We start from the raw sequence: 26,825 nt of genomic DNA on the forward strand, positions 1-26,825 counted from the left end.
ACTAAAAGTCGTAGAGCAATGCGGTTTGTTCCATTGAATTCAGCGGCTCATTTTCTGTATTATACGAACTTTTCATGAGATTTAAAAAATTTATTTTTTTTTGCTAAAATTTCCTGAGTAATACATGCCTTCAAGAAAATGAAAAAAAAAATTTTTTTTTAAATTTGTTTTATCATACTTTTTCGTATTTATATATGCCTTTACAACTCTCTAGAGTTGTTAAAAGTCTAAAAAAAGTCCATATGTTCGATTTTTTGATGTTTGATTTTTTCAATTTTCGTCGCAATTTTTGTCGATTTTGGGTACCCGGAACATTTGTTGAGCAATAGCTCCGGAACTATCAGAGATAACCCCATGAAGTTTACTATCGTTGGAAAGCTCTTTGAATTATCTTTTTTTTTCAAAAAAAAATATTGTTCTCCGACTAATAGTTTTTGAGCAAATTGCAGATAAATGCAAAAATTGGTAAAATTTTAAAAAATTCATAACTAAAAAACTATTGGGAATTTGGCAATTTTTTCGATGCCAATCGATTCCCCGGATCATTTTGCATAGGTATGGATCAAAACAGTCCCACTTTTTTAAATAGTTTAGTCGTAATTGGGAAAATAAAAAAAATTAAAAAAAAGTTAACACCCCCCCCTACAAAATGGTCAATTTTAAAAGTGTCTCAGAATCGAATAAAACCGATTCTATCTTATAGATTTTTATGTGCTCTTTCCGATCTAAAAAAGCGTTTTCTCCTAGCTCTTTTAGTTTGGCCGTAATCGGCGTTTGAAAATTGAAAAATTTTTTGCGAGATATCGCCTTGAGTCCTATGCCATTTTGTAGAGTTTTTTATTCCGGTTATCCTCCATTTTTCCGTTTCTCGATATCTTTAATAGTTTCGCCGTAATTAGCGATCGAAAATTGAAAAAAAGTGAAAATGGAAACCTTTTTTTGCGTTTTTCTCGGAAACTGTAAGACTTAGAGCAACGAACAAAAAATCATCTGATAGCGCTTAATTTTCTCTATTTTTTCGATTAAACCCGGAGCCGCTCCGGGTAACGGTTCCGGCTACAGAGGCGATCAAAGTTTTTCACTAAAAAAATTCATAAAAAAAAAACTAAAAGTCGTAGAGCATTGCGGTTTGTTCGATTGAATTCTACGGCTCATTTTACATATTATATCGATTTTTCACAAGAATTAAAAATTTAAAATTTTTTGCCTAAATTTAGGGTAGCCATTTGTAATAGTGGAAAATTTTATCCAACAAAAAAATTCATAACTCAAAAACTAAAAGTCGTAGAGCAATGCGGTTTGTTCCATTGAATTCAGCGGCTCATTTTCTGTATTATACGAACTTTTCATGAGATTTAAAAAAATTATTTTTTTTTTGCTAAAATTTCCTGAGTAAAACACATGCCTTCAAGAAAATGAAAAAAAAAATTTTTTTTTAATTTGTTTTATCATACTTTTTCGTATTTATATATGCTTTTACAACTCTCTAGAGTTGTTAAAAGTCCAAAAAAAGTCCATATGTTCGATTTTTTGATGTTTGATTTTTTCAATTTTCGTCGCAATTTTTGTCGATTTTGGGTACCCGGAACATTTGTTGAGCAATAGCTCCGGAACTATCAGAGATAACCCCATGAAGTTTACTATCGTTGGAAAGCTCTTTGAATTATCTATTTTTTTCAAAAAAAAATATTGTTCTCCGACTAATAGTTTTTGAGCAAATTGCAGATAAATGCAAAAATTGGTAAAATTTTAAAAAATTCATAACTAAAAAACTATTGGGAATTTGGCAATTTTTTCGATGCCAATCGATTCCCCGGATCATTTTGCATAGGTATGGATCAAAACAGTCCCACTTTTTTAAATAGTTTAGTCGTAATTGGGAAAATAAAAAAAATTAAAAAAAAGTTAAGACCCCCCCCTACAAAATGGTCAATTTTAAAAGTGTCTCAGAATCGAATAAAACCGATTCTATCTTATAGATTTTTATGTGCTCTTTCCGATCTAAAAAAGCGTTTTCTCCTAGCTCTTTTAGTTTGGCCGTAATCGGCGTTTGAAAATTGAAAAATTTTTTGCGAGATATCGCCTTGAGTCCTATGCCATTTTGTAGAGTTTTTTATTCCGGTTATCCTCCATTTTTCCGTTTCTCGATATCTTTAATAGTTTCGCCGTAATTAGCGATCGAAAATTGAAAAAAAGTGAAAATGGAAACCTTTTTTTGCGTTTTTCTCGGAAACTGTAAGACTTAGAGCAACGAACAAAAAATCATCTGATAGCGCTTAATTTTCTCTATTTTTTCGATTAAACCCGGAGCCGCTCCGGGTAACGGTTCCGGCTACAGAGGCGATCAAAGTTTTTCACTAAAAAAATTCATAAAAAAAAAACTAAAAGTCGTAGAGCATTGCGGTTTGTTCGATTGAATTCTACGGCTCATTTTACATATGATATAGATTTTTCACAAGAATTAAAAATTTAAAATTTTTTGCCTAAATTTAGGGTAGCCATTTGTCATAGTGGAAAATTTTATCCAACAAAAAAATTCATAACTCAAAAACTAAAAGTCGTAGAGCAATGCGGTTTGTTCCATTGAATTCAGCGGCTCATTTTCTGTATTATACGAACTTTTCATGAGATTTAAAAAATTTATTTTTTTTTGCTAAAATTTCCTGAGTAATACATGCCTTCAAGAAAATGAAAAAAAAAATTTTTTTTTAAATTTGTTTTATCATACTTTTTCGTATTTATATATGCCTTTACAACTCTCTAGAGTTGTTAAAAGTCTAAAAAAAGTCCATATGTTCGATTTTTTGATGTTTGATTTTTTCAATTTTCGTCGCAATTTTTGTCGATTTTGGGTACCCGGAACATTTGTTGAGCAATAGCTCCGGAACTATCAGAGATAACCCCATGAAGTTTACTATCGTTGGAAAGCTCTTTGAATTATCTTTTTTTTTCAAAAAAAAATATTGTTCTCCGACTAATAGTTTTTGAGCAAATTGCAGATAAATGCAAAAATTGGTAAAATTTTAAAAAATTCATAACTAAAAAACTATTGGGAATTTGGCAATTTTTTCGATGCCAATCGATTCCCCGGATCATTTTGCATAGGTATGGATCAAAACAGTCCCACTTTTTTAAATAGTTTAGTCGTAATTGGGAAAATAAAAAAAATTAAAAAAAAGTTAACACCCCCCCCTACAAAATGGTCAATTTTAAAAGTGTCTCAGAATCGAATAAAACCGATTCTATCTTATAGATTTTTATGTGCTCTTTCCGATCTAAAAAAGCGTTTTCTCCTAGCTCTTTTAGTTTGGCCGTAATCGGCGTTTGAAAATTGAAAAATTTTTTGCGAGATATCGCCTTGAGTCCTATGCCATTTTGTAGAGTTTTTTATTCCGGTTATCCTCCATTTTTCCGTTTCTCGATATCTTTAATAGTTTCGCCGTAATTAGCGATCGAAAATTAAAAAAAGTGAAAATGGAAACCTTTTTTTGCGTTTTTCTCGGAAACTGTAAGACTTAGAGCAACGAACAAAAAATCATCTGATAGCGCTTAATTTTCTCTATTTTTTCGATTAAACCCGGAGCCGCTCCGGGTAACGGTTCCGGCTACAGAGGCGATCAAAGTTTTTCACTAAAAAAATTCATAAAAAAAAAACTAAAAGTCGTAGAGCATTGCGGTTTGTTCGATTGAATTCTACGGCTCATTTTACATATTATATCGATTTTTCACAAGAATTAAAAATTTAAAATTTTTTGCCTAAATTTAGGGTAGCCATTTGTCATAGTGGAAAATTTTATCCAACAAAAAAATTCATAACTCAAAAACTAAAAGTCGTAGAGCAATGCGGTTTGTTCCATTGAATTCAGCGGCTCATTTTCTGTATTATACGAACTTTTCATGAGATTTAAAAAATTTATTTTTTTTTGCTAAAATTTTCTGAGTAAAACACATGCCTTCAAGAAAATGAAAAAAAAAATTTTTTTTTTAATTTGTTTTATCATACTTTTTCGTATTTATATATGCCTTTACAACTCTCTAGAGTTGTTAAAAGTCTAAAAAAAGTCCATATGTTCGATTTTTTGATGTTTGATTTTTTCAATTTTCGTCGCAATTTTTGTCGATTTTGGGTACCCGGAACATTTGTTGAGCAATAGCTCCGGAACTATCAGAGATAACCCCTTGAAGTTTACTATCGTTGGAAAGCTCTTTGAATTATCTATTTTTTTCAAAAAAAAATATTGTTCTCCGACTAATAGTTTTTGAGCAAATTGCAGATAAATGAAAAAATTGGTAAAATTTTAAAAAATTCATAACTAAAAAACTATTGGGAATTTGGCAATTTTTTCGATGCCAATCGATTCCCCGGATCATTTTGCATAGATATGGATCAAAACAGTCCCACTTTTTTAAATAGTTTAGTCGTAATTGGGAAAATAAAAAAAATTAAAAAAAAGTTAACACCCCCCCCTACAAAATGGTCAATTTTAAAAGTGTCTCAGAATCGAATAAAACCGATTCTATCTTATAGATTTTTATGTGCTCTTTCCGATCTAAAAAAGCGTTTTCTCCTAGCTCTTTTAGTTTGGCCGTAATCGGCGTTTGAAAATTGAAAAATTTTTTGCGAGATATCGCCTTGAGTCCTATGCCATTTTGTAGAGTTTTTTATTCCGGTTATCCTCCATTTTTCCGTTTCTCGATATCTTTAATAGTTTCGCCGTAATTAGCGATCGAAAATTGAAAAAAAGTGAAAATGGAAACCTTTTTTTGCGTTTTTCTCGGAAACTGTAAGACTTAGAGCAACGAACAAAAAATCATCTGATAGCGCTTAATTTTCTCTATTTTTTCGATTAAACCCGGAGCCGCTCCGGGTAACGGTTCCGGCTACAGAGGCGATCAAAGTTTTTCACTAAAAAAATTCATAAAAAAAAAACTAAAAGTCGTAGAGCATTGCGGTTTGTTCGATTGAATTCTACGGCTCATTTTACATATTATATAGATTTTTCACAAGAATTAAAAATTTAAAATTTTTTGCCTAAATTTAGGGTAGCCATTTGTCATAGTGGAAAATTTTATCCAACAAAAAAATTCATAACTCAAAAACTAAAAGTCGTAGAGCAATGCGGTTTGTTCCATTGAATTCAGCGGCTCATTTTCTGTATTATACGAACTTTTCATGAGATTTAAAAAATTTATTTTTTTTTGCTAAAATTTCCTGAGTAATACATGCCTTCAAGAAAATGAAAAAAAAAATTTTTTTTTAAATTTGTTTTATCATACTTTTTCGTATTTATATATGCCTTTACAACTCTCTAGAGTTGTTAAAAGTCTAAAAAAAGTCCATATGTTCGATTTTTTGATGTTTGATTTTTTCAATTTTCGTCGCAATTTTTGTCGATTTTGGGTACCCGGAACATTTGTTGAGCAATAGCTCCGGAACTATCAGAGATAACCCCATGAAGTTTACTATCGTTGGAAAGCTCTTTGAATTATCTTTTTTTTTCAAAAAAAAATATTGTTCTCCGACTAATAGTTTTTGAGCAAATTGCAGATAAATGCAAAAATTGGTAAAATTTTAAAAAATTCATAACTAAAAAACTATTGGGAATTTGGCAATTTTTTCGATGCCAATCGATTCCCCGGATCATTTTGCATAGGTATGGATCAAAACAGTCCCACTTTTTTAAATAGTTTAGTCGTAATTGGGAAAATAAAAAAAATTAAAAAAAAGTTAACACCCCCCCCTACAAAATGGTCAATTTTAAAAGTGTCTCAGAATCGAATAAAACCGATTCTATCTTATAGATTTTTATGTGCTCTTTCCGATCTAAAAAAGCGTTTTCTCCTAGCTCTTTTAGTTTGGCCGTAATCGGCGTTTGAAAATTGAAAAATTTTTTGCGAGATATCGCCTTGAGTCCTATGCCATTTTGTAGAGTTTTTTATTCCGGTTATCCTCCATTTTTCCGTTTCTCGATATCTTTAATAGTTTCGCCGTAATTAGCGATCGAAAATTAAAAAAAGTGAAAATGGAAACCTTTTTTTGCGTTTTTCTCGGAAACTGTAAGACTTAGAGCAACGAACAAAAAATCATCTGATAGCGCTTAATTTTCTCTATTTTTTCGATTAAACCCGGAGCCGCTCCGGGTAACGGTTCCGGCTACAGAGGCGATCAAAGTTTTTCACTAAAAAAATTCATAAAAAAAAAACTAAAAGTCGTAGAGCATTGCGGTTTGTTCGATTGAATTCTACGGCTCATTTTACATATTATATCGATTTTTCACAAGAATTAAAAATTTAAAATTTTTTGCCTAAATTTAGGGTAGCCATTTGTCATAGTGGAAAATTTTATCCAACAAAAAAATTCATAACTCAAAAACTAAAAGTCGTAGAGCAATGCGGTTTGTTCCATTGAATTCAGCGGCTCATTTTCTGTATTATACGAACTTTTCATGAGATTTAAAAAATTTATTTTTTTTTGCTAAAATTTTCTGAGTAAAACACATGCCTTCAAGAAAATGAAAAAAAAAATTTTTTTTTTAATTTGTTTTATCATACTTTTTCGTATTTATATATGCCTTTACAACTCTCTAGAGTTGTTAAAAGTCTAAAAAAAGTCCATATGTTCGATTTTTTGATGTTTGATTTTTTCAATTTTCGTCGCAATTTTTGTCGATTTTGGGTACCCGGAACATTTGTTGAGCAATAGCTCCGGAACTATCAGAGATAACCCCTTGAAGTTTACTATCGTTGGAAAGCTCTTTGAATTATCTATTTTTTTCAAAAAAAAATATTGTTCTCCGACTAATAGTTTTTGAGCAAATTGCAGATAAATGAAAAAATTGGTAAAATTTTAAAAAATTCATAACTAAAAAACTATTGGGAATTTGGCAATTTTTTCGATGCCAATCGATTCCCCGGATCATTTTGCATAGATATGGATCAAAACAGTCCCACTTTTTTAAATAGTTTAGTCGTAATTGGGAAAATAAAAAAAATTAAAAAAAAGTTAACACCCCCCCCTACAAAATGGTCAATTTTAAAAGTGTCTCAGAATCGAATAAAACCGATTCTATCTTATAGATTTTTATGTGCTCTTTCCGATCTAAAAAAGCGTTTTCTCCTAGCTCTTTTAGTTTGGCCGTAATCGGCGTTTGAAAATTGAAAAATTTTTTGCGAGATATCGCCTTGAGTCCTATGCCATTTTGTAGAGTTTTTTATTCCGGTTATCCTCCATTTTTCCGTTTCTCGATATCTTTAATAGTTTCGCCGTAATTAGCGATCGAAAATTGAAAAAAAGTGAAAATGGAAACCTTTTTTTGCGTTTTTCTCGGAAACTGTAAGACTTAGAGCAACGAACAAAAAATCATCTGATAGCGCTTAATTTTCTCTATTTTTTCGATTAAACCCGGAGCCGCTCCGGGTAACGGTTCCGGCTACAGAGGCGATCAAAGTTTTTCACTAAAAAAATTCATAAAAAAAAAACTAAAAGTCGTAGAGCATTGCGGTTTGTTCGATTGAATTCTACGGCTAATTTTACATATTATATCGATTTTTCACAAGAATTAAAAATTTAAAATTTTTTGCCTAAATTTAGGGTAGCCATTTGTCATAGTGGAAAATTTTATCCAACAAAAAAATTCATAACTCCAAAACTAAAAGTCGTAGAGCAATGCGGTTTGTTCCATTGAATTCAGCGGCTCATTTTCTGTATTATACGAACTTTTCATGAGATTTAAAAAATTTATTTTTTTTTGCTAAAATTTCCTGAGTAAAACACATGCCTTCAAGAAAATGAAATAAAAATTTTTTTTTAAATTTGTTTTATCATACTTTTTCGTATTTATATATGCCTTTACAACTCTCTAGAGTTGTTAAAAGTCTAAAAAAAGTCCATATGTTCGATTTTTTGATGTTTGATTTTTTCAATTTTCGTCGCAATTTTTGTCGATTTTGGGTACCCGGAACATTTGTTGAGCAATAGCTCCGGAACTATCAGAGATAACCCCTTGAAGTTTACTATCGTTGGAAAGCTCTTTGAATTATCTATTTTTTTCAAAAAAAAATATTGTTCTCCGACTAATAGTTTTTGAGCAAATTGCAGATAAATGCAAAAATTGGTAAAATTTTAAAAAATTCATAACTAAAAAACTATTGGGAATTTGGCAATTTTTTCGATGCCAATCGATTCCCCGGATTATTTTGCAAAGGTATGGATCAAAACAGTCCCACTTTTTTAAATAGTTTAGTCGTAATTGGGAAAATAAAAAAAATTAAAAAAAAGTTAACACCCCCCCCTACAAAATGGTCAATTTTAAAAGTGTCTCAGAATCGAATAAAACCGATTCTATCTTATAGATTTTTATGTGCTCTTTCCGATCTAAAAAAGCGTTTTCTCCTAGCTCTTTTAGTTTGGCCGTAATCGGCGTTTGAAAATTGAAAAATTTTTTGCGAGATATCGCCTTGAGTCCTATGCCATTTTGTAGAGTTTTTTTATTCCGGTTATCCTCCATTTTTCCGTTTCTCGATATCTTTAATAGTTTCGCCGTAATTAGCGATCGAAAATTGAAAAAAAGTGAAAATGGAAACCTTTTTTTGCGTTTTTCTCGGAAACTGTAAGACTTAGAGCAACGAACAAAAAATCATCTGATAGCGCTTAATTTTCTCTATTTTTTCGATTAAACCCGGAGCCGCTCCGGGTAACGGTTCCGGCTACAGAGGCGATCAAAGTTTTTCACTAAAAAAATTCATAAAAAAAAAACTAAAAGTCGTAGAGCATTGCGGTTTGTTCGATTGAATTCTACGGCTCATTTTACATATTATATAGATTTTTCACAAGAATTAAAAATTTAAAATTTTTTGCCTAAATTTAGGGTAGCCATTTGTCATAGTGGAAAATTTTATCCAACAAAAAAATTCATAACTCAAAAACTAAAAGTCGTAGAGCAATGCGGTTTGTTCCATTGAATTCAGCGGCTCATTTTCTGTATTATACGAACTTTTCATGAGATTTAAAAAATTTATTTTTTTTTGCTAAAATTTCCTGAGTAATACATTGTGCCTTCAAGAAAATGAAAAAAAAAATTTTTTTTAAATTTGTTTTATCATACTTTTTCGTATTTATATATGTCTTTACAACTCTCTAGAGTTGTTAAAAGTCTAAAAAAAGTCCATATGTTCGATTTTTTGATGTTTGATTTTTTCAATTTTCGTCGCAATTTTTGTCGATTTTGGGTACCCGGAACATTTGTTGAGCAATAGCTCCGGAACTATCAGAGATAACCCCTTGAAGTTTACTATCGTTGGAAAGCTCTTTGAATTATCTATTTTTTTCAAAAAAAAATATTGTTCTCCGACTAATAGTTTTTGAGCAAATTGCAGATAAATGCAAAAATTGGTAAAATTTTAAAAAATTCATAACTAAAAAACTATTGGGAATTTGGCAATTTTTTCGATGCCAATCGATTCCCCGGATTATTTTGCAAAGGTATGGATCAAAACAGTCCCACTTTTTTAAATAGTTTAGTCGTAATTGGGAAAATAAAAAAAATTAAAAAAAAGTTAACACCCCCCCCTACAAAATGGTCAATTTTAAAAGTGTCTCAGAATCGAATAAAACCGATTCTATCTTATAGATTTTTATGTGCTCTTTCCGATCTAAAAAAGCGTTTTCTCCTAGCTCTTTTAGTTTGGCCGTAATCGGCGTTTGAAAATTGAAAAATTTTTTGCGAGATATCGCCTTGAGTCCTATGCCATTTTGTAGAGTTTTTTTATTCCGGTTATCCTCCATTTTTCCGTTTCTCGATATCTTTAATAGTTTCGCCGTAATTAGCGATCGAAAATTGAAAAAAAGTGAAAATGGAAACCTTTTTTTGCGTTTTTCTCGGAAACTGTAAGACTTAGAGCAACGAACAAAAAATCATCTGATAGCGCTTAATTTTCTCTATTTTTTCGATTAAACCCGGAGCCGCTCCGGGTAACGGTTCCGGCTACAGAGGCGATCAAAGTTTTTCACTAAAAAAATTCATAAAAAAAAAACTAAAAGTCGTAGAGCATTGCGGTTTGTTCGATTGAATTCTACGGCTCATTTTACATATTATATCGATTTTTCACAAGAATTAAAAATTTAAAATTTTTTGCCTAAATTTAGGGTAGCCATTTGTCATAGTGGAAAATTTTATCCAACAAAAAAATTCATAACTCAAAAACTAAAAGTCGTAGAGCAATGCGGTTTGTTCCATTGAATTCAGCGGCTCATTTTCTGTATTATACGAACTTTTCATGAGATTTAAAAAATTTATTTTTTTTTTGCTAAAATTTCCTGAGTAAAACACATGCCTTCAAGAAAATGAAAAAAAAAATTTTTTTTTAAATTTGTTTTATCATACTTTTTCGTATTTATATATGCCTTTACAACTCTCTAGAGTTGTTAAAAGTCTAAAAAAAGTCCATATGTTCGATTTTTTGATGTTTGATTTTTTCAATTTTCGTCGCAATTTTTGTCGATTTTGGGTACCCGGAACATTTGTTGAGCAATAGCTCCGGAACTATCAGAGATAACCCCATGAAGTTTACTATCGTTGGAAAGCTCTTTGAATTATCTATTTTTTTCAAAAAAAAATATTGTTCTCCGACTAATAGTTTTTGAGCAAATTGCAGATAAATGCAAAAATTGGTAAAATTTTAAAAAATTCATAACTAAAAAACTATTGGGAATTTGGCAATTTTTTCGATGCCAATCGATTCCCCGGATCATTTTGCATAGGTATGGATCAAAACAGTCCCACTTTTTTAAATAGTTTAGTCGTAATTGGGAAAATAAAAAAAATTAAAAAAAAGTTAACACCCCCCCCTACAAAATGGTCAATTTTAAAAGTGTCTCAGAATCGAATAAAACCGATTCTATCTTATAGATTTTGATGTGCTCTTTCCGATCTAAAAAAGCGTTTTCTCCTAGCTCTTTTAGTTTGGCCGTAATCGGCGTTTGAAAATTGAAAAATTTTTTGCGAGATATCGCCTTGAGTCCTATGCCATTTTGTAGAGTTTTTTATTCCGGTTATCCTCCATTTTTCCGTTTCTCGATATCTTTAATACTTTCGCCGTAATTAGCGATCGAAAATTGAAAAAAAGTGAAAATGGAAACCTTTTTTTGCGTTTTTCTCGGAAACTGTAAGACTTAGAGCAACGAACAAAAAATCATCTGATAGCGCTTAATTTTCTCTATTTTTTCGATTAAACCCGGAGCCGCTCCGGGTAACGGTTCCGGCTACAGAGGCGATCAAAGTTTTTCACTAAAAAAATTCATAAAAAAAAAACTAAAAGTCGTAGAGCATTGCGGTTTGTTCGATTGAATTCTACGGCTCATTTTACATATTATATCGATTTTTCACAAGAATTAAAAATTTAAAATTTTTTGCCGAAATTTAGGGTAGCCATTTGTAATAGTGGAAAATTTTATCCAACAAAAAAATTCATAACTCAAAAACTAAAAGTCGTAGAGCAATGCGGTTTGTTCCATTGAATTCAGCGGCTCATTTTCTGTATTATACGAACTTTTCATGAGATTTAAAAAATTTATTTTTTTTTTGCTAAAATTTCCTGAGTAATACACATGCCTTCAAGAAAATGAAAAAAAAAATTTTTTTTTAATTTGTTTTATCATACTTTTTCGTATTTATATATGCCTTTACAACTCTCTAGAGTTGTTAAAAGTCTAAAAAAAGTCCATATGTTCGATTTTTTGATGTTTGATTTTTTCAATTTTCGTCGCAATTTTTGTCGATTTTGGGTACCCGGAACATTTGTTGAGCAATAGCTCCGGAACTATCAGAGATAACCCCATGAAGTTTACTATCGTTGGAAAGCTCTTTGAATTATCTATTTTTTTCAAAAAAAAATATTGTTCTCCGACTAATAGTTTTTGAGCAAATTGCAGATAAATGCAAAAATTGGTAAAATTTTAAAAAATTCATAACTAAAAAACTATTGGGAATTTGGCAATTTTTTCGATGCCAATCGATTCCCCGGATTATTTTGCATAGGTATGGATCAAAACAGTCCCACTTTTTTAAATAGTTTAGTCGTAATTGGGAAAATAAAAAAAATTAAAAAAAAGTTAACACCCCCCCCTACAAAATGGTCAATTTTAAAAGTGTCTCAGAATCGAATAAAACCGATTCTATCTTATAGATTTTGATGTGCTCTTTCCGATCTAAAAAAGCGTTTTCTCCTAGCTCTTTTAGTTTGGCCGTAATCGGCGTTTGAAAATTGAAAAATTTTTTGCGAGATATCGCCTTGAGTCCTATGCCATTTTGTAGAGTTTTTTATTCCGGTTATCCTCCATTTTTCCGTTTCTCGATATCTTTAATAGTTTCGCCGTAATTAGCGATCGAAAATTGAAAAAAAGTGAAAATGGAAACCTTTTTTTGCGTTTTTCTCGGAAACTGTAAGACTTAGAGCAACGAACAAAAAATCATCTGATAGCGCTTAATTTTCTCTATTTTTTCGATTAAACCCGGAGCCGCTCCGGGTAACGGTTCCGGCTACAGAGGCGATCAAAGTTTTTCACTAAAAAAATTCATAAAAAAAAAACTAAAAGTCGTAGAGCATTGCGGTTTGTTCGATTGAATTCTACGGCTCATTTTACATATTATATCGATTTTTCACAAGAATTAAAAATTTAAAATTTTTTGCCTAAATTTAGGGTAGCCATTTGTCATAGTGGAAAATTTTATCCAACAAAAAAATTCATAACTCAAAAACTAAAAGTCGTAGAGCAATGCGGTTTGTTCCATTGAATTCAGCGGCTCATTTTCTGTATTATACGAACTTTTCATGAGATTTAAAAAATTTATTTTTTTTTGCTAAAATTTCCTGAGTAAAACACATGCCTTCAAGAAAATGAAAAAAAAAATTTTTTTTTAAATTTGTTTTATCATACTTTTTCGTATTTATATATGCCTTTACAACTCTCTAGAGTTGTTAAAAGTCTAAAAAAAGTCCATATGTTCGATTTTTTGATGTTTGATTTTTTCAATTTTCGTCGCAATTTTTGTCGATTTTGGGTACCCGGAACATTTGTTGAGCAATAGCTCCGGAACTATCAGAGATAACCCCATGAAGTTTACTATCGTTGGAAAGCTCTTTGAATTATCTATTTTTTTCAAAAAAAAATATTGTTCTCCGACTAATAGTTTTTGAGCAAATTGCAGATAAATGCAAAAATTGGTAAAATTTTAAAAAATTCATAACTAAAAAACTATTGGGAATTTGGCAATTTTTTCGATGCCAATCGATTCCCCGGATTATTTTGCATAGGTATGGATCAAAACAGTCCCACTTTTTTAAATAGTTTAGTCGTAATTGGGAAAATAAAAAAAATTAAAAAAAAGTTAACACCCCCCCCTACAAAATGGTCAATTTTAAAAGTGTCTCAGAATCGAATAAAACCGATTCTATCTTATAGATTTTGATGTGCTCTTTCCGATCTAAAAAAGCGTTTTCTCCTAGCTCTTTTAGTTTGGCCGTAATCGGCGTTTGAAAATTAATAAATTTTTTGCGAGATATCGCCTTGAGTCCTATGCCATTTTGTAGAGTTTTTTATTCCGGTTATCCTCCATTTTTCCGTTTCTCGATATCTTTAATAGTTTCGCCGTAATTAGCGATCGAAAATTGAAAAAAAGTGAAAATGGAAACCTTTTCTTGCGTTTTTCTCGGAAACTGTAAGACTTAGAGCAACGAACAAAAAATCATCTGATAGCGCTTAATTTTCTCTATTTTTTCGATTAAACCCGGAGCCGCTCCGGGTAACGGTTCCGGCTACAGAGGCGATCAAAGTTTTTCACTAAAAAAATTCATAAAAAAAAAACTAAAAGTCGTAGAGCATTGCGGTTTGTTCGATTGAATTCTACGGCTCATTTTACATATTATATCGATTTTTCACAAGAATTAAAAATTTAAAATTTTTTGCCTAAATTTAGGGTAGCCATTTGTCATAGTGGAAAATTTTATCCAACAAAAAAATTCATAACTCAAAAACTAAAAGTCGTAGAGCAATGCGGTTTGTTCCATTGAATTCAGCGGCTCATTTTCTGTATTATACGAACTTTTCATGAGATTTAAAAAATTTATTTTTTTTTGCTAAAATTTCCTGAGTAATACATGCCTTCAAGAAAATGAAAAAAAAAATTTTTTTTTAAATTTGTTTTATCATACTTTTTCGTATTTATATATGCCTTTACAACTCTCTAGAGTTGTTAAAAGTCTAAAAAAAGTCCATATGTTCGATTTTTTGATGTTTGATTTTTTCAATTTTCGTCGCAATTTTTGTCGATTTTGGGTACCCGGAACATTTGTTGAGCAATAGCTCCGGAACTATCAGAGATAACCCCATGAAGTTTACTATCGTTGGAAAGCTCTTTGAATTATCTATTTTTTTCAAAAAAAAATATTGTTCTCCGACTAATAGTTTTTGAGCAAATTGCAGATAAATGCAAAAATTGGTAAAATTTTAAAAAATTCATAACTAAAAAACTATTGGGAATTTGGCAATTTTTTCGATGCCAATCGATTCCCCGGATCATTTTGCATAGGTATGGATCAAAACAGTCCCACTTTTTTAAATAGTTTAGTCGTAATTGGGAAAATAAAAAAAATTAAAAAAAAGTTAAGACCCCCCCCTACAAAATGGTCAATTTTAAAAGTGTCTCAGAATCGAATAAAACCGATTCTATCTTATAGATTTTTATGTGCTCTTTCCGATCTAAAAAAGCGTTTTCTCCTAGCTCTTTTAGTTTGGCCGTAATCGGCGTTTGAAAATTGAAAAATTTTTTGCGAGATATCGCCTTGAGTCCTATGCCATTTTGTAGAGTTTTTTATTCCGGTTATCCTCCATTTTTCCGTTTCTCGATATCTTTAATAGTTTCGCCGTAATTAGCGATCGAAAATTGAAAAAAAGTGAAAATGGAAACCTTTTTTTGCGTTTTTCTCGGAAACTGTAAGACTTAGAGCAACGAACAAAAAATCATCTGATAGCGCTTAATTTTCTCTATTTTTTCGATTAAACCCGGAGCCGCTCCGGGTAACGGTTCCGGCTACAGAGACGATCAAAGTTTTTCACTAAAAAAATTCATAAAAAAAAAACTAAAAGTCGTAGAGCATTGCGGTTTGTTCGATTGAATTCTACGGCTCATTTTACATATTATATCGATTTTTCACAAGAATTAAAAATTTAAATTTTTTTGCCTAAATTTAGGGTAGCCATTGGAGAACATCGGAGAACAATAATCTTTTTTGAAAAAAATAGATAATCTAAAGAGCTTTCCAAAGATAATACACTTCATGGGGTTATCTCTGATAGTTCCGGAGCTATTGCTCGACAAATGTTTCGGGTACCCAAAATCGACAAAAATTGCGACGAAAATTGAAAAAATCAAATATCAAAAATTCGAATATATGGACTTTTTGTGGACTTTTAACAACTCTAGAGGGATGTAAAGTCATATAAAAGTCCATAAAAGGATACTAGAACGAGTTTAAAAAAAAAATTTTTTTTCACCTTTTTGAAGGTATGTGACTCGGAAATTTTAAGCAAAAAATTTTAAATTTTTAATTCTTGTGAAAAATTGATATAATATGTAAAATGAGCCGCTGAATTCAATGGAACAAACCGCAGTGCTCTACGACTTTTAGTTTTTTTTTTAAGAATTTTTTTAGTGAAAAACTTTGATCGCCTCTGTAGCCGGAACCGTTGCCCGGAGCGGCTCCGTGTTTAATCGAAAAAATAGGTTATGAAGGATTGGTCGGACTTGGAGGAGAGGTATCAAGACATGAGACAGACGGATCCACGTGGAGCTGATGAGTTCAAGCAGAGGATGACGCAGAGGTTTCAACAGACGGTGCAAGCGCTTGAAGAAGAGGGCGATGCTGAGAAACATCAGTTGGCAGCAATGCATCAGCAAAGAGTCCTAGCACATATTAATCAAAGGAAGAAGGAGACCATGACTTGTTATACACAAGCATTGAATGATGCGCCTCTCAATGTGAGTAATTTTCTAGTTATTTTCATGTTAGATAATTTAAAAAAATGACAGAATTGTGTTTTTTTAAGTTTCTAAAAACACCAAAAATATTCTCAAATTTTTGACAGTTTTAAATTGGAATTTGACATGACAGGTGCAAAACCAGCAGCACCAACCAACATTATTTTAGTGATTTTTTTTTGTTTATAGCACAGGAAAATCCCTACAATAAATGTTTTTGTACGCGTTTAAATGCAACAGAAACACTACACATGGAGGTAGTTAGAACTAAAATTTTCATTTACAACTCTCATTAGAACTATTAACTCTAATTGCACATTTTCATCAACTTCATCAAATGGATTTTGAAGTCATAAACACAATTTTTTTGCAGAATTTGTAGTAAAAATATATGTATATACCGGGTGTTTAAGTTATATATATTTTTATTTGTAAAAAAAAATATATAACAAACCTTATATCTTCTTAAATGAATTGACGAAATCTATTGAAAAAAATTATCGCTTTACCCTTACGATGACATATGTCAAAATTGTGACTGTTAATTTTTTTTTATTCAGAAATATCTACGGTTTGAATTACTTTTTAAAAAAATAATAAAGTTATTCAGTTTTGTATTTAATTAATTCAATTAATTATTTGATTGCAGACCCATCGTGTGCAGAAATGCCTGGAAAAACTGCTCCGTTCTCTTCACAAAGACCGAGCTCATGCTATTAACCACTACCGCCATCTGTTGGCAAGTAGTTTGGAGGCGGCAGCTCGTGAACAACCGCGCATTCTCGAACGTTTAACAGACATTGATCGTACGGTTAATCAAAGCATGCAAATGTTAAAAAGATATCCAGAATTGGCGACGAAAATCGGTCAATTAATGGATGATTACATCCAAGCTTTGAGATCAAAAGATGAAACACCTGGATCACTTCTAGCGATGACAACTGAAGCTGAAGCTGCGATTTTGGATAAATATAAATCAGAAGTTACAAATAAACAAGCAGAGAGAGAACGACAAAGGTTGCAAGAGAAGGAGAGGAAGGAACAGAGGAAGAAAGAACGGTCGGAATTAAGGGAGGAGAAGAAGAGAGTTGAGGCTGTTTTAGGGAAGAAGATTAGCAATTTTGATGATGAAGACATGGAAGATGAGTCGTTGCCAGAAGAAAGGGTGGGTTTTTTTGAAAAAAAAAGCATATTTTTCCGACATAGTTTCAATAAAACTTGAAAAAAGGTAATTTTGGACCGAAATTTTACTAAAAAACTAGCTAAACAACGTCAATTTGATGAATTTCTAGGTAATTTTGAGTAATTTTTGCGAAAAAATAAGTTTTAAAGCGAACTTGTCCGCCATTTAAAAATGGCCGACAACTTCAAACTTGATTTTTTGATTGTCCATTTTAGACAACAATAATTTCGACCACCGGGAGCTCAACTTTCGACCTTGTGAGCAACTCCATCCCTACCGCAAGCCACCGCGACGCCGTCGACGACGCCGCCGTCCAGCAAGCCGTCGAAGACGTCGCCGCCGTGGTCCACAAACAAGACGTGATCCGAGTCGCCCATGCAATGGCGCATGACATCAGCCATGGCGAGCCTGTAAGTGGACGACACTCGGTTTCGCCTCGTCATGTATCACATTTTTTTCCAGACTTATTCAGTCCGACGTGAGGTGTACGGCAGCAAAGACGGCAAAAGTGTTTACTTCACTCTCGCCTTCGCCGGCATGGGGCTGATGGCCGCCGTGGTGGTGGGGGTGGGGGTGGCACGGCGCAGGTCCGCACGCTCCCCCCAAAGCCAAGGCTTCGTGGAGGTGGACCAGGCCGCCACCCCCGAGGAGCGGCACGTGGCCAATATGCAAATCAATGGCTACGAAAATCCCACCTACAAATATTTCGAAGTCAAGGAGTAATAAACGATTTGGTTGCGTTTGGTTGGTTAGGTTGGTATTTTTTACGTCATTCCATTCGTTTTATTACAGTGTACTTAACTAAGCAACTGATAATAATAATTCGGACATATGCAAAAACGTATTTTCCAAGTCTAAAAATTATGAAATAAGTAATAATTTTTGCATATGACAGCCAGTCCATGTTTTACACTTATTGTATAATCTTAAGGCGAGCTGTGGAGTTACATTGCCTTGGTGTAATTTTACAGTGGAAGAGTGTAGCTAGATGTATGGTACCCTCCATAATATGTGACAGCGTTTCTCTCTTAAGGCCTACGTTTCAAACTTTCAATAATGCAGCTAGAGATTGAACTCAAAATGACTGAGCTACTAGAAATTGGCGCCAATTTTAAATTATTTATGACGTATGGCAATTTTCTGGCAAAATTTTCGTTTTCCTAACTTGAAAAATTGTCAAAAAGCCGTCAGGTTGGCATTACCATAAGTAATTTTTTGTTGTTAAAGTTGGTACTTTTTTTACTGTACTACAGTGACCTGATTTTTTTGTACAAAATACAAAATACGAAAATAACTTTAAAAATTACAGACATGTTTCTCGTATAGTCTGTCATACTTTTGACAATTGTCAAAACATGACTGATCAGTTTCTTTTTGATAATTAAATGTTTGAAGAGCCTTCTAGAATTTACAAAACTGTCAACTGTCAAAATTCAAGGCTAGTATGTTTTTTTAAAATGGGACGGCCATATTTTTTAACGGCAATAGAACTAAAGTTGACATTTATGGTAATTTTTATCATCACGTTCTATACCTATCTCAGTTTTTGAAAAAAATCACGAGAAACGGATTTTTTATATCATTACTATAATCATTTTTTGATTATCTTTTTAAAATAATAAAAAAAATCATAGTAACTTTGCAATTTGACAGTTGACAAGTTTGAAAATTTTGGAAGATTGTTTAATCGTTTGGTAACAAATCTAAGAAGAATTGTGATGTTCTGAATGAGAAAAAAATTGACATATGTCAAAACTCTGACAGATATGTGCAAAGTTGGCGCCATTTTGGATCAAATTTATTGGTTGGATCAGTGTGTGTGCAAAATAATAAGTTTAAAGTTTGTGATGTAGGCCCTAGAAGAGTCGCCCTGTACTTAATTAGAATATAACAAGTGCATGTTCAACCAACAAGCTTTTTGTACAAAGTCTTTTTACTTTTTACCAGCTTGCAATCACCCGAATTTGGCACAATCCGAACACTTGTATGTTTTTTGTTTGAGACAAAACGAAAGAAATGCAAGTGTTCATCACGACGAGACGTATTTTCACGTTGTCGAAAGCTTGATGAACAATTGTAGATAACACAAATCATAGAATTTGTACAAAAGTTGTTGCGTACATTCTTTTTTTTAAATATTGCGCGACAATGAGGCTTCTGACAGCTTAATGTGTACAGTCTAGAATACAAAAAAAAAACAACCAACAACTTTGTCTTACTTTCTCCCGTCTTGTAGGTTTTCAAAAACTAGATATGCGAATGTAAAATTGATAAAAGCGTGTTTGATGTGCATATAGTTTAATACTCGATTAGAATTATTTTTCAAAACCTGTTTCATATAAGAATTATTGTATTATATTTCTTTTCTACGCGTTTTATTAGTACGTTTCTCCTCATCCTGAAGTAACTAGACTAGTTTAGCATACTTGATAGTTAATTATATGTTTTGTGGCCATGTAATTTTAAATTTAATGTAATAAAGAACTAAATTATTATTTTACCGAATTTTTACGACCACCACAACCCCTACAAGAATAATAAAATCATTCGTAATTAATTTTCCACAACATTTTTAAGTTGTATTTAAATAATGTAACAAACGACCCTCGTATACGAATTTCAAACCACTCTCGTATAATGTGATTTCGTGTTGGCGCGCTTGATTTCCACTAAATACGTCACGAATGTTACCGTAAAATACGAGGGCAGTTTTAAATATGATTGAAACCCAGACTTTGAGGTGAATAAGTGGCTTGCCGGACAATTTTTCAATTTTCAACTACACCGAGAGTGTCCACGTGTTAGACGGCGATAGAAATATAATTTATTAATTTTAATTTCGATTAAATTTAATGGCGGGAACGATAATTTCGGGCCACCCTCGTATCATGTATGTTGGCAGACTTGGTTTCCACTAAACTGTCACTTGTCACCCGATTATTGATTTTTCAATACCGGGGCAGACCTAAAAGTCATTGAAATTCAGGATTTGGGGTGAAAAGGCGGTTTGCGGGACATTTTTTATATTGTCAACCCCTTTGTTACACGCAGTGTAATCACGTGTGAGTGGGCTGTGTGAAAAAATATAATTTTTAATTTTTAAAATGGTTAAAATTGGGTGGCGGGCGGAACACTTTTTGGGGCGCCCTCGTATACGGTGCAAATTTATCGGGCCTACGTCAGCAGGGTACGTCAGCGGTTGCGTGACAGCGGCAGTTTTCGGGCGGCGGTCGAAGCGGTCGGACGTGTGTGTGTCGTGCGTGCATTTTGTTCGTTAAATTGTTAAATAAATTGTTAAACGCGAATTAATCGAAGTGATGCTGTGCTGTGCTGTGCTGTGCTGTGAAGTGAAATTTTGGAGAAAATCGCACAACACAGGACCGTTTAACCGCAAGTACACTTTTATTAAATTGGGGCGCGAATTAAACTTTAATTTCGAAACGAGACAAATTAACCTCAAACTTGAATACAGTCAATTTAGCGGCCGGTTTGATTTATTTGTTAATTTTCAATTTAAGTCGAATTTATGCACGTACTCGAAATAATTTAATTGCAATCACGGGCCGGTTTACAGTAAAGGATTTAAATTTTAATTCCGACTCAAAGAATAATTTCTTTTCGTTTTCAATTTAATTCGAAGCGCGAGTCCGTGTATTTTTAAATTTAAATAAATTAAAATGAAAACGAACATTAATTTTAAAACGAAACAAATTAACCCCGAACTTGAATGCATTCAATTTAGCGGCCGGTTTATTAAATTTTCATTTTCAATTTGAAACAAATTTATTCGAAATAATTTAATAACAATCAAGGGCCGGTTTACAACAAACGAATTTAAGTTTTAATTCCGAAATAAAGAGTAATTTGTGCGTGTGCGTTTGTTTGTTAAATTATTAAATAAATTTTTAAACCGCGACCGCGACACGAATTAATTAAAGTGATTCTGTGCCGTCCCGTACACTTTTATTAAATTGAGACTCGAATTAAACTTTAATTTCGAAACTAAACAAATTAACATCGAACTTGAATGCATTCAATTTAGCGGCCGGTTTGATTTATTTATTAAATTTTAATTTTGAATTTAAATCAAATTTATGCACGTACTCGAAATAATTTGATTGCAATTAAGAGCCGGTTTACAGTAAACGATTTAAATTTTTTAAATTCCGAATTAAAGAATAATTTGTTTTTGTTTTCAATTCAATTCGAAGCGCGAATCCGTGTATTTTTAAATTTAAACAAATTAAAATGAAAATGAACTTTAATTTTGAAACGAAACAAATTAACCTTGAACTTGAATGCACCTCTCGGCCGCTTTAATTTAATTATTAAATTTTTATTTTCAATTTGAAACCAATTTATTCGAAATAATTTGATTGCAATCAAGGGCCGGTTTACAGTAAACGATTTAAATTTTTTAAATTCCGAATTAAAGAATAATTTGTTTTCGTTTTCAATTCAATTCGAAGCGCGAATCCGTGTATTTTTAAATTTAAACAATTTCAAATGAAAACGAACTTTAATTTTGAAACGAAACAAATTAACCTCGAACTTGAATGCACCTCACGGCCGGTTTAATTTAATTATTAAATTTTTATTTTCAATTTGAAACAAATTTATTCGAAATAATTTGATTGCAATCAAGGGCCGGTTTACAGTAAATGATTTAAATTGTTTTAATTCCGAAATAAAGAGTAATTTGTGCGTGTGCGTCTGTTTGTTAAATTATTAAATATATTTTTAAACCGCTACCGCGACACGAATTAATTAAAGTGATTCTGTGCCGTCCCGTACACTTTTATTCAATTGAGACTCGAATTAAACTTTAATTCCGAAACTAAACAAATTAACATCGAACTTGAATGCATTCAATTTAGCGGCCGGTTTGATTTATTTATTAAATTTTAATTTTGAATTTAAATCAAATTTATGCACGTACTCGAAATAATTTGATTGCAATTAAGAGCCGGTTTACAGTAAACGATTTAAATTTTAATTCCGAATTAAAGAATAATTTCTTTATCCGTGTATTTTTAAATTTAAGTAAATTAAAATGAAAACGAACTTTATTTTTGCAACGAAACAAATTAACCTCGAACTTGAATGCACCTCACGGCCGGTTTAATTTATTTATTAAATTTTTATTTTCAATTTGAAACAAATTTATTCGAAATAATTTAATAACAATCAAGGGCCGGTTTACAGTAAACGAATTTAAGTTTTAATTCCGAAATAAAGAGTAATTTGTGCGTCTGCGTCTGTTTGTTAAATTATTAAATAAATTATTAAACCGCGACCGCGACACGAATTAATTAAAGTGATTTTGTGCCGTGCCGTATACTTTTATTAAATTGGGGCGCGAATTAAACTTTAATTCCGAAACTAAACAAATTAACCCCGAACTTGAATGCATTCAATTTAGCGGCCGGTTTTATTTATTTATTATATTTTTATTAAATCAAATTTATATACGTACTCGAAATAATTTAATTGCAATCACGGGCCGGTTTACAGTAAACGATTTAAATTTTTTAAATTCCCAATTAAAGAATAATTTCTTTTCGTTTTCAATTCAATTCGCGAATCCGTGTATTTTTAAATTTAAACAATTTCAAATGAAAACGAACTTTAATTTAGAAACGAAACAAATTAACCTCGAACTTGAATGCATTCAATTTAGCGGCCGGTTTGATTTATTTATTAAATTTTAATTCAGAATTTAAATCAAATTTATTCACGTCTTCGAAATAATTTAATAGCAATCAAGGGCCGGTTTACAGTAAATGATTTAAATTGTTTTAATTCCGAAATAAAGAGTAATTTGTGCGTGTGCGTCTGTTTGTTAAATTATTAAATAAATTTTTAAACCGCTACCGCGACACGAATTAATTAAAGTGATTCTGTGCCGTGCCGTACACTTTTATTAAATTGGGGCGCGAATTAAACTTTAATTCCGAAACTAAACAAATTAACCTCGAACTTGAATGCACCTCTCGGCCGGATTGATTTATTTATTAAATTTTAATTTTGAATTTAAATCAAATTTATGCACGTACTCGAAATAATTTAATTGCAATCAAGGGCCGGTTGACAGAATTTAATTCAAAATTATTTTAATTTGTCTCGTTTTACGTTTACGATTCAGTTGATCAAACGATTTAAATTTTAATTCCGACTTAAAGAATAATTTGTTTTCGTTTTCAATTCGATTCGAAGCGCGAATCAGTTTAATTTAAAATTTAAACAAATTAAAATGAAAACGAATTAATTTAACTCGAGAATTAGAATTTGAATTTTCGGTTCACTTTGATAAAAACTGTTGTGATGTAAATGACTAATCGGTTACTATGACAACTCACATATAAAAGCCAATGCCAATGTTTTTTTTTTATAAAAGTGAACCGAAAGTAGAATCTTTTGGGTGTTTCTGTAGCATCATTGGCTTGACATTAATTTTATAAATTTCCACCCTCATTTTGAGACGTTCTGTACCAATAAATAATTTTGAAATGAGTCTTTGATGCTACATAAACGTATTAGTATGGTTTTATTAATAAAGGTGTGCTTAACGATTTCAATTTATTTATTGCAATTATTATTTTTTATTTTTAATAATTTTTTAAAATTTAAATCGTTTTGTGATTTGCTACAAGTACTTATTGATAAGCACACCTTTAATAAAAAAGGGAAGTATGTGTACTGCGGATTCAAGTTCACGTGTTTTGATAAAAAAAAATAAATTACCACTACCGAAAGTAGCCAACAAAATTCATAATTTTTACCGCGCCTTCTCTTGCTTTTTTTTTTCTTTTCCTTCTCCGTCATATCGCTTCAAATGGTAATAGATGTAACCGCTGATGCTGACTGACTACTGCAGTCAGTCAATTAAATTTGTTTCCAATACATTGAAGAAAAAGCTATGAATGCAATTTTACTTATGAGATATTTTCCTCACTCCAAGTAATTTATTGCTTGCGTCATCATCGCCTACTGGGCCAACCGGGGATTTTGAATTAATTCACATTGTCGCATCGAAAACAAATGGTCTCGTAGCATGGTGCTGAACCATTGGGAAAAGGAAACTATCTGATGATTATAATAGAAGACATAAGTGAATGTCGCTCCAACTTATGGCATGTTAGGGAAAAAGTGGAGGAAATAATAAAAAAAATTGGATTCGATGGAATTGACTGATCTAATTATGATTTCTTAAAAGTGGGTTAGTATGATTCTCTTGAATAAGTGGGCACTGATTATTTTCCTATGACTAAATTTTATTAAAATTGATCAAAAAAAAAAAAATAGCAAACCCCTAGATTTGTTAATGTATCAATGGTGTACTAAGCTCGTAGTAAAATCGAATAAAGACTCGATCTCATTAATTTGAGTGTGTTAGTCGTGCTGATGCTCCTCGATAGACACATACCTATAAACGGTATTAGTTGTCGTGCAAATACATATCCTAGATATGTAGAGGAGATGCTACGAGCATAAAATAGTACACTAAATACAGGCATTTTCTAGGATGGCTTTGCATTCATTTAAAATAAATTCACAAAAAATACAAAAATAAATACAAAAAAATAAAAAAAATAAAAAAAAATAAAAAAAAATAAAAAAATAAAAAATATAAAAAAATAAAAATGGTCGCAAAAGGAAATTAATCATTGCCTGTTTATTTAAGAGAATTGCTTAGGTAGCCCAAGAATCATAATTAGATCAGTGAATTTCATCGCGTCCGCCTCTGCTTTTTTCCTGTTTGCCATGAGTTTGAGTGGCATTCCCGTCTTTTATTATAATCATCACACTGTTTCCTTTTCCTGGTGGTGTCTGCACTGTGCCACGAGATCATTGCTTTCGATGCTTCATTGTGGGTCAATTTAAAATCACCAACTGGCCCATTTAGCCGATTATGGCACCAGCAAGAATTATTTGGACTGAGAATAAAATATTTTATGGGTAATGCGCGTTTATAGTTTTTTCTCTTTGTTTTTTTTAACGGTGTCACATAATCACAGTCAGCAATTGCTTTCTCATTTATTTCCACTTTAAGCGATTTTTTGTCAATATTTTTTTGTTAATTTAATGAATTTGGTGGCTGATTTCAGTAGCGGATTTTTTTTTAATGTAAAGCTCGAGTCTCTTATTTATGCTGTTATAAGTACATACTTTCCTTTACATTTACATTTAAGTGGGGAGTTTTGAAACGTTACAATTCCGAAGCAAATTAAAAATTTAATTTAAATTAACTCTAACTTTTTTTATAATATAATAAAGGTCGATTTACATTATTAACCTAATTGCAGTCAAACTTTAGATTGATCACATGATCAAATTGATTGGTACCCTAATTTTAGTCTTATATAAACCGGCCTTTAGTGTATTATTTTTTTATTAACCGAGGTTTTGGGTTTGTAATTTTGGGTACAGAAAATATTTTTGTTTTATTTGTTTTTATTTAACATTAATCTTAGATTCGGTTTATTTGTTTTTTCAATATATAATATAATTTTAACCATCATAGGGGGATTTTTTGACACTTTATCAATTTTTTTTTAATTGATAAATAGTCTCAATCCCTTCAAGAGCAGCTTTTACAATTCTCGTATAAATTTCGGTTAAGTCTGTTAATCGTGGTATCGTGCAATATCAATAATTGTTACAATTTTTTTTCATAAATAAATAAATTTATCCGACGATTGTAAATGCAGCTCTTATTATGTTTATTTTTATTAATCATAAATAATTTCTTTGTTTGTTAGAAATTTTTATCACATGTTTTGAAGCAAGGGTCGTACTGTTGCTCGCCCAACACGAATAAACAGTGAGTAAATTTAAAGTTGTTAAAGTAAAATTAACAATCGTCTTAGGTCGTCAAATGTGCTAACCATTGCAATTTCCGCTTGGAGTTACGAATTTTGAAAGCTCAAAAGCTGGTGTCTGTGTTGTAAGTTTTTAACTTACTTTTTATGCATTTATTATAAGTTTATTTATTAGGGATTGCTTTATGGACTGGTTGCGGCCGGCCTGCGGGATCCGGAGGACTTCAAAGACGTTCTTCGTCTGGATCTTCAAAAATTATTTTTTTTTAACTGGCAATAATTATTATTGAACATTGTTATATATTTGTGTGATTGTTTATGTTTTATGAATAAACGCTAGAGAAATGTGTCTTTTATTAGGGGGGCAAATAAAAGTTCAATAAATTATAGGCATATAGAAGAAAAAGGTAAGTGGAAAAATGATGTACAATTTAAGTGTTTTAAAAAATCGCACGAAATCGGTAATTAAATTTAAAAAATGGCGCTGGCACGTGTTTAAAACACGTTGCCAACCAAAAAATCGCACGAAATCGGTAATTAAATTTAAAAAATGGCGCGGGCACGTTTTTAAAACACGTTGCCAACTTAAAAAATCGCACGAAATCGGTAATGAAATTTAAAAAATGGCGCGGGCACGCGTTTAAAACACGTTGCCAACCTAAAAAATCGCGCGAAATCGGTAATTAAATTTAAAAAATGCCGCGGACACGTGTTTAAAGCGTGACTAAATTTAAAAACTCGCGCGGGCACGTGTTTAAAACACGTTGCCAACCTAAAAAATCGCAT

General features: G+C 31.7%; 1 protein-coding gene and 1 long non-coding RNA gene across 4 annotated transcripts in view; both read left to right on the plus strand.

Moving 5' to 3' along the window:
- The window catches only part of LOC135266291 (amyloid-beta-like protein), a 28,891-nt gene extending 9,179 nt beyond the window's left edge, over nucleotides 1–19,712 (plus strand). Inside the window, exons 2-5 of one of the 2 annotated variants that reach the window (XM_064356734.1) lie at nucleotides 15,780–16,034; nucleotides 16,684–17,199; nucleotides 17,433–17,627; nucleotides 17,680–19,712. In XM_064356734.1, coding sequence (XP_064212804.1) covers nucleotides 15,783–16,034; nucleotides 16,684–17,199; nucleotides 17,433–17,627; nucleotides 17,680–17,940 — 1,224 coding nt within the window. In that variant the 5' untranslated portion in view covers nucleotides 15,780–15,782 and the 3' untranslated portion in view covers nucleotides 17,941–19,712. Of the gene's footprint in view, nucleotides 1–15,767; nucleotides 16,035–16,683; nucleotides 17,200–17,432; nucleotides 17,628–17,679 lie in introns of those variants that run through there. The other variant, XM_064356735.1, reaches the window with a different exon arrangement.
- A 537-nt stretch (nucleotides 19,713–20,249) lies between these two features.
- Nucleotides 20,250–26,386, plus strand: LOC135266345 (uncharacterized). 2 transcript variants are annotated; one of them, XR_010334328.1, is made up of 4 exons: nucleotides 20,250–20,611; nucleotides 25,980–26,041; nucleotides 26,088–26,164; nucleotides 26,215–26,386. It is a non-coding gene; the product is annotated as an uncharacterized LOC135266345 (long non-coding RNA). The 2 variants fall into 2 exon arrangements; XR_010334327.1 differs by having other exon boundaries at nucleotides 20,265–20,607.
- The last annotated feature ends 439 nt before the right edge of the window (nucleotides 26,387–26,825 follow it).

Source organism: Tribolium castaneum, chromosome 5, assembly GCF_031307605.1.
Source record: "Tribolium castaneum strain GA2 chromosome 5, icTriCast1.1, whole genome shotgun sequence".
Taxonomy (NCBI): domain Eukaryota; kingdom Metazoa; phylum Arthropoda; class Insecta; order Coleoptera; family Tenebrionidae; genus Tribolium; species Tribolium castaneum.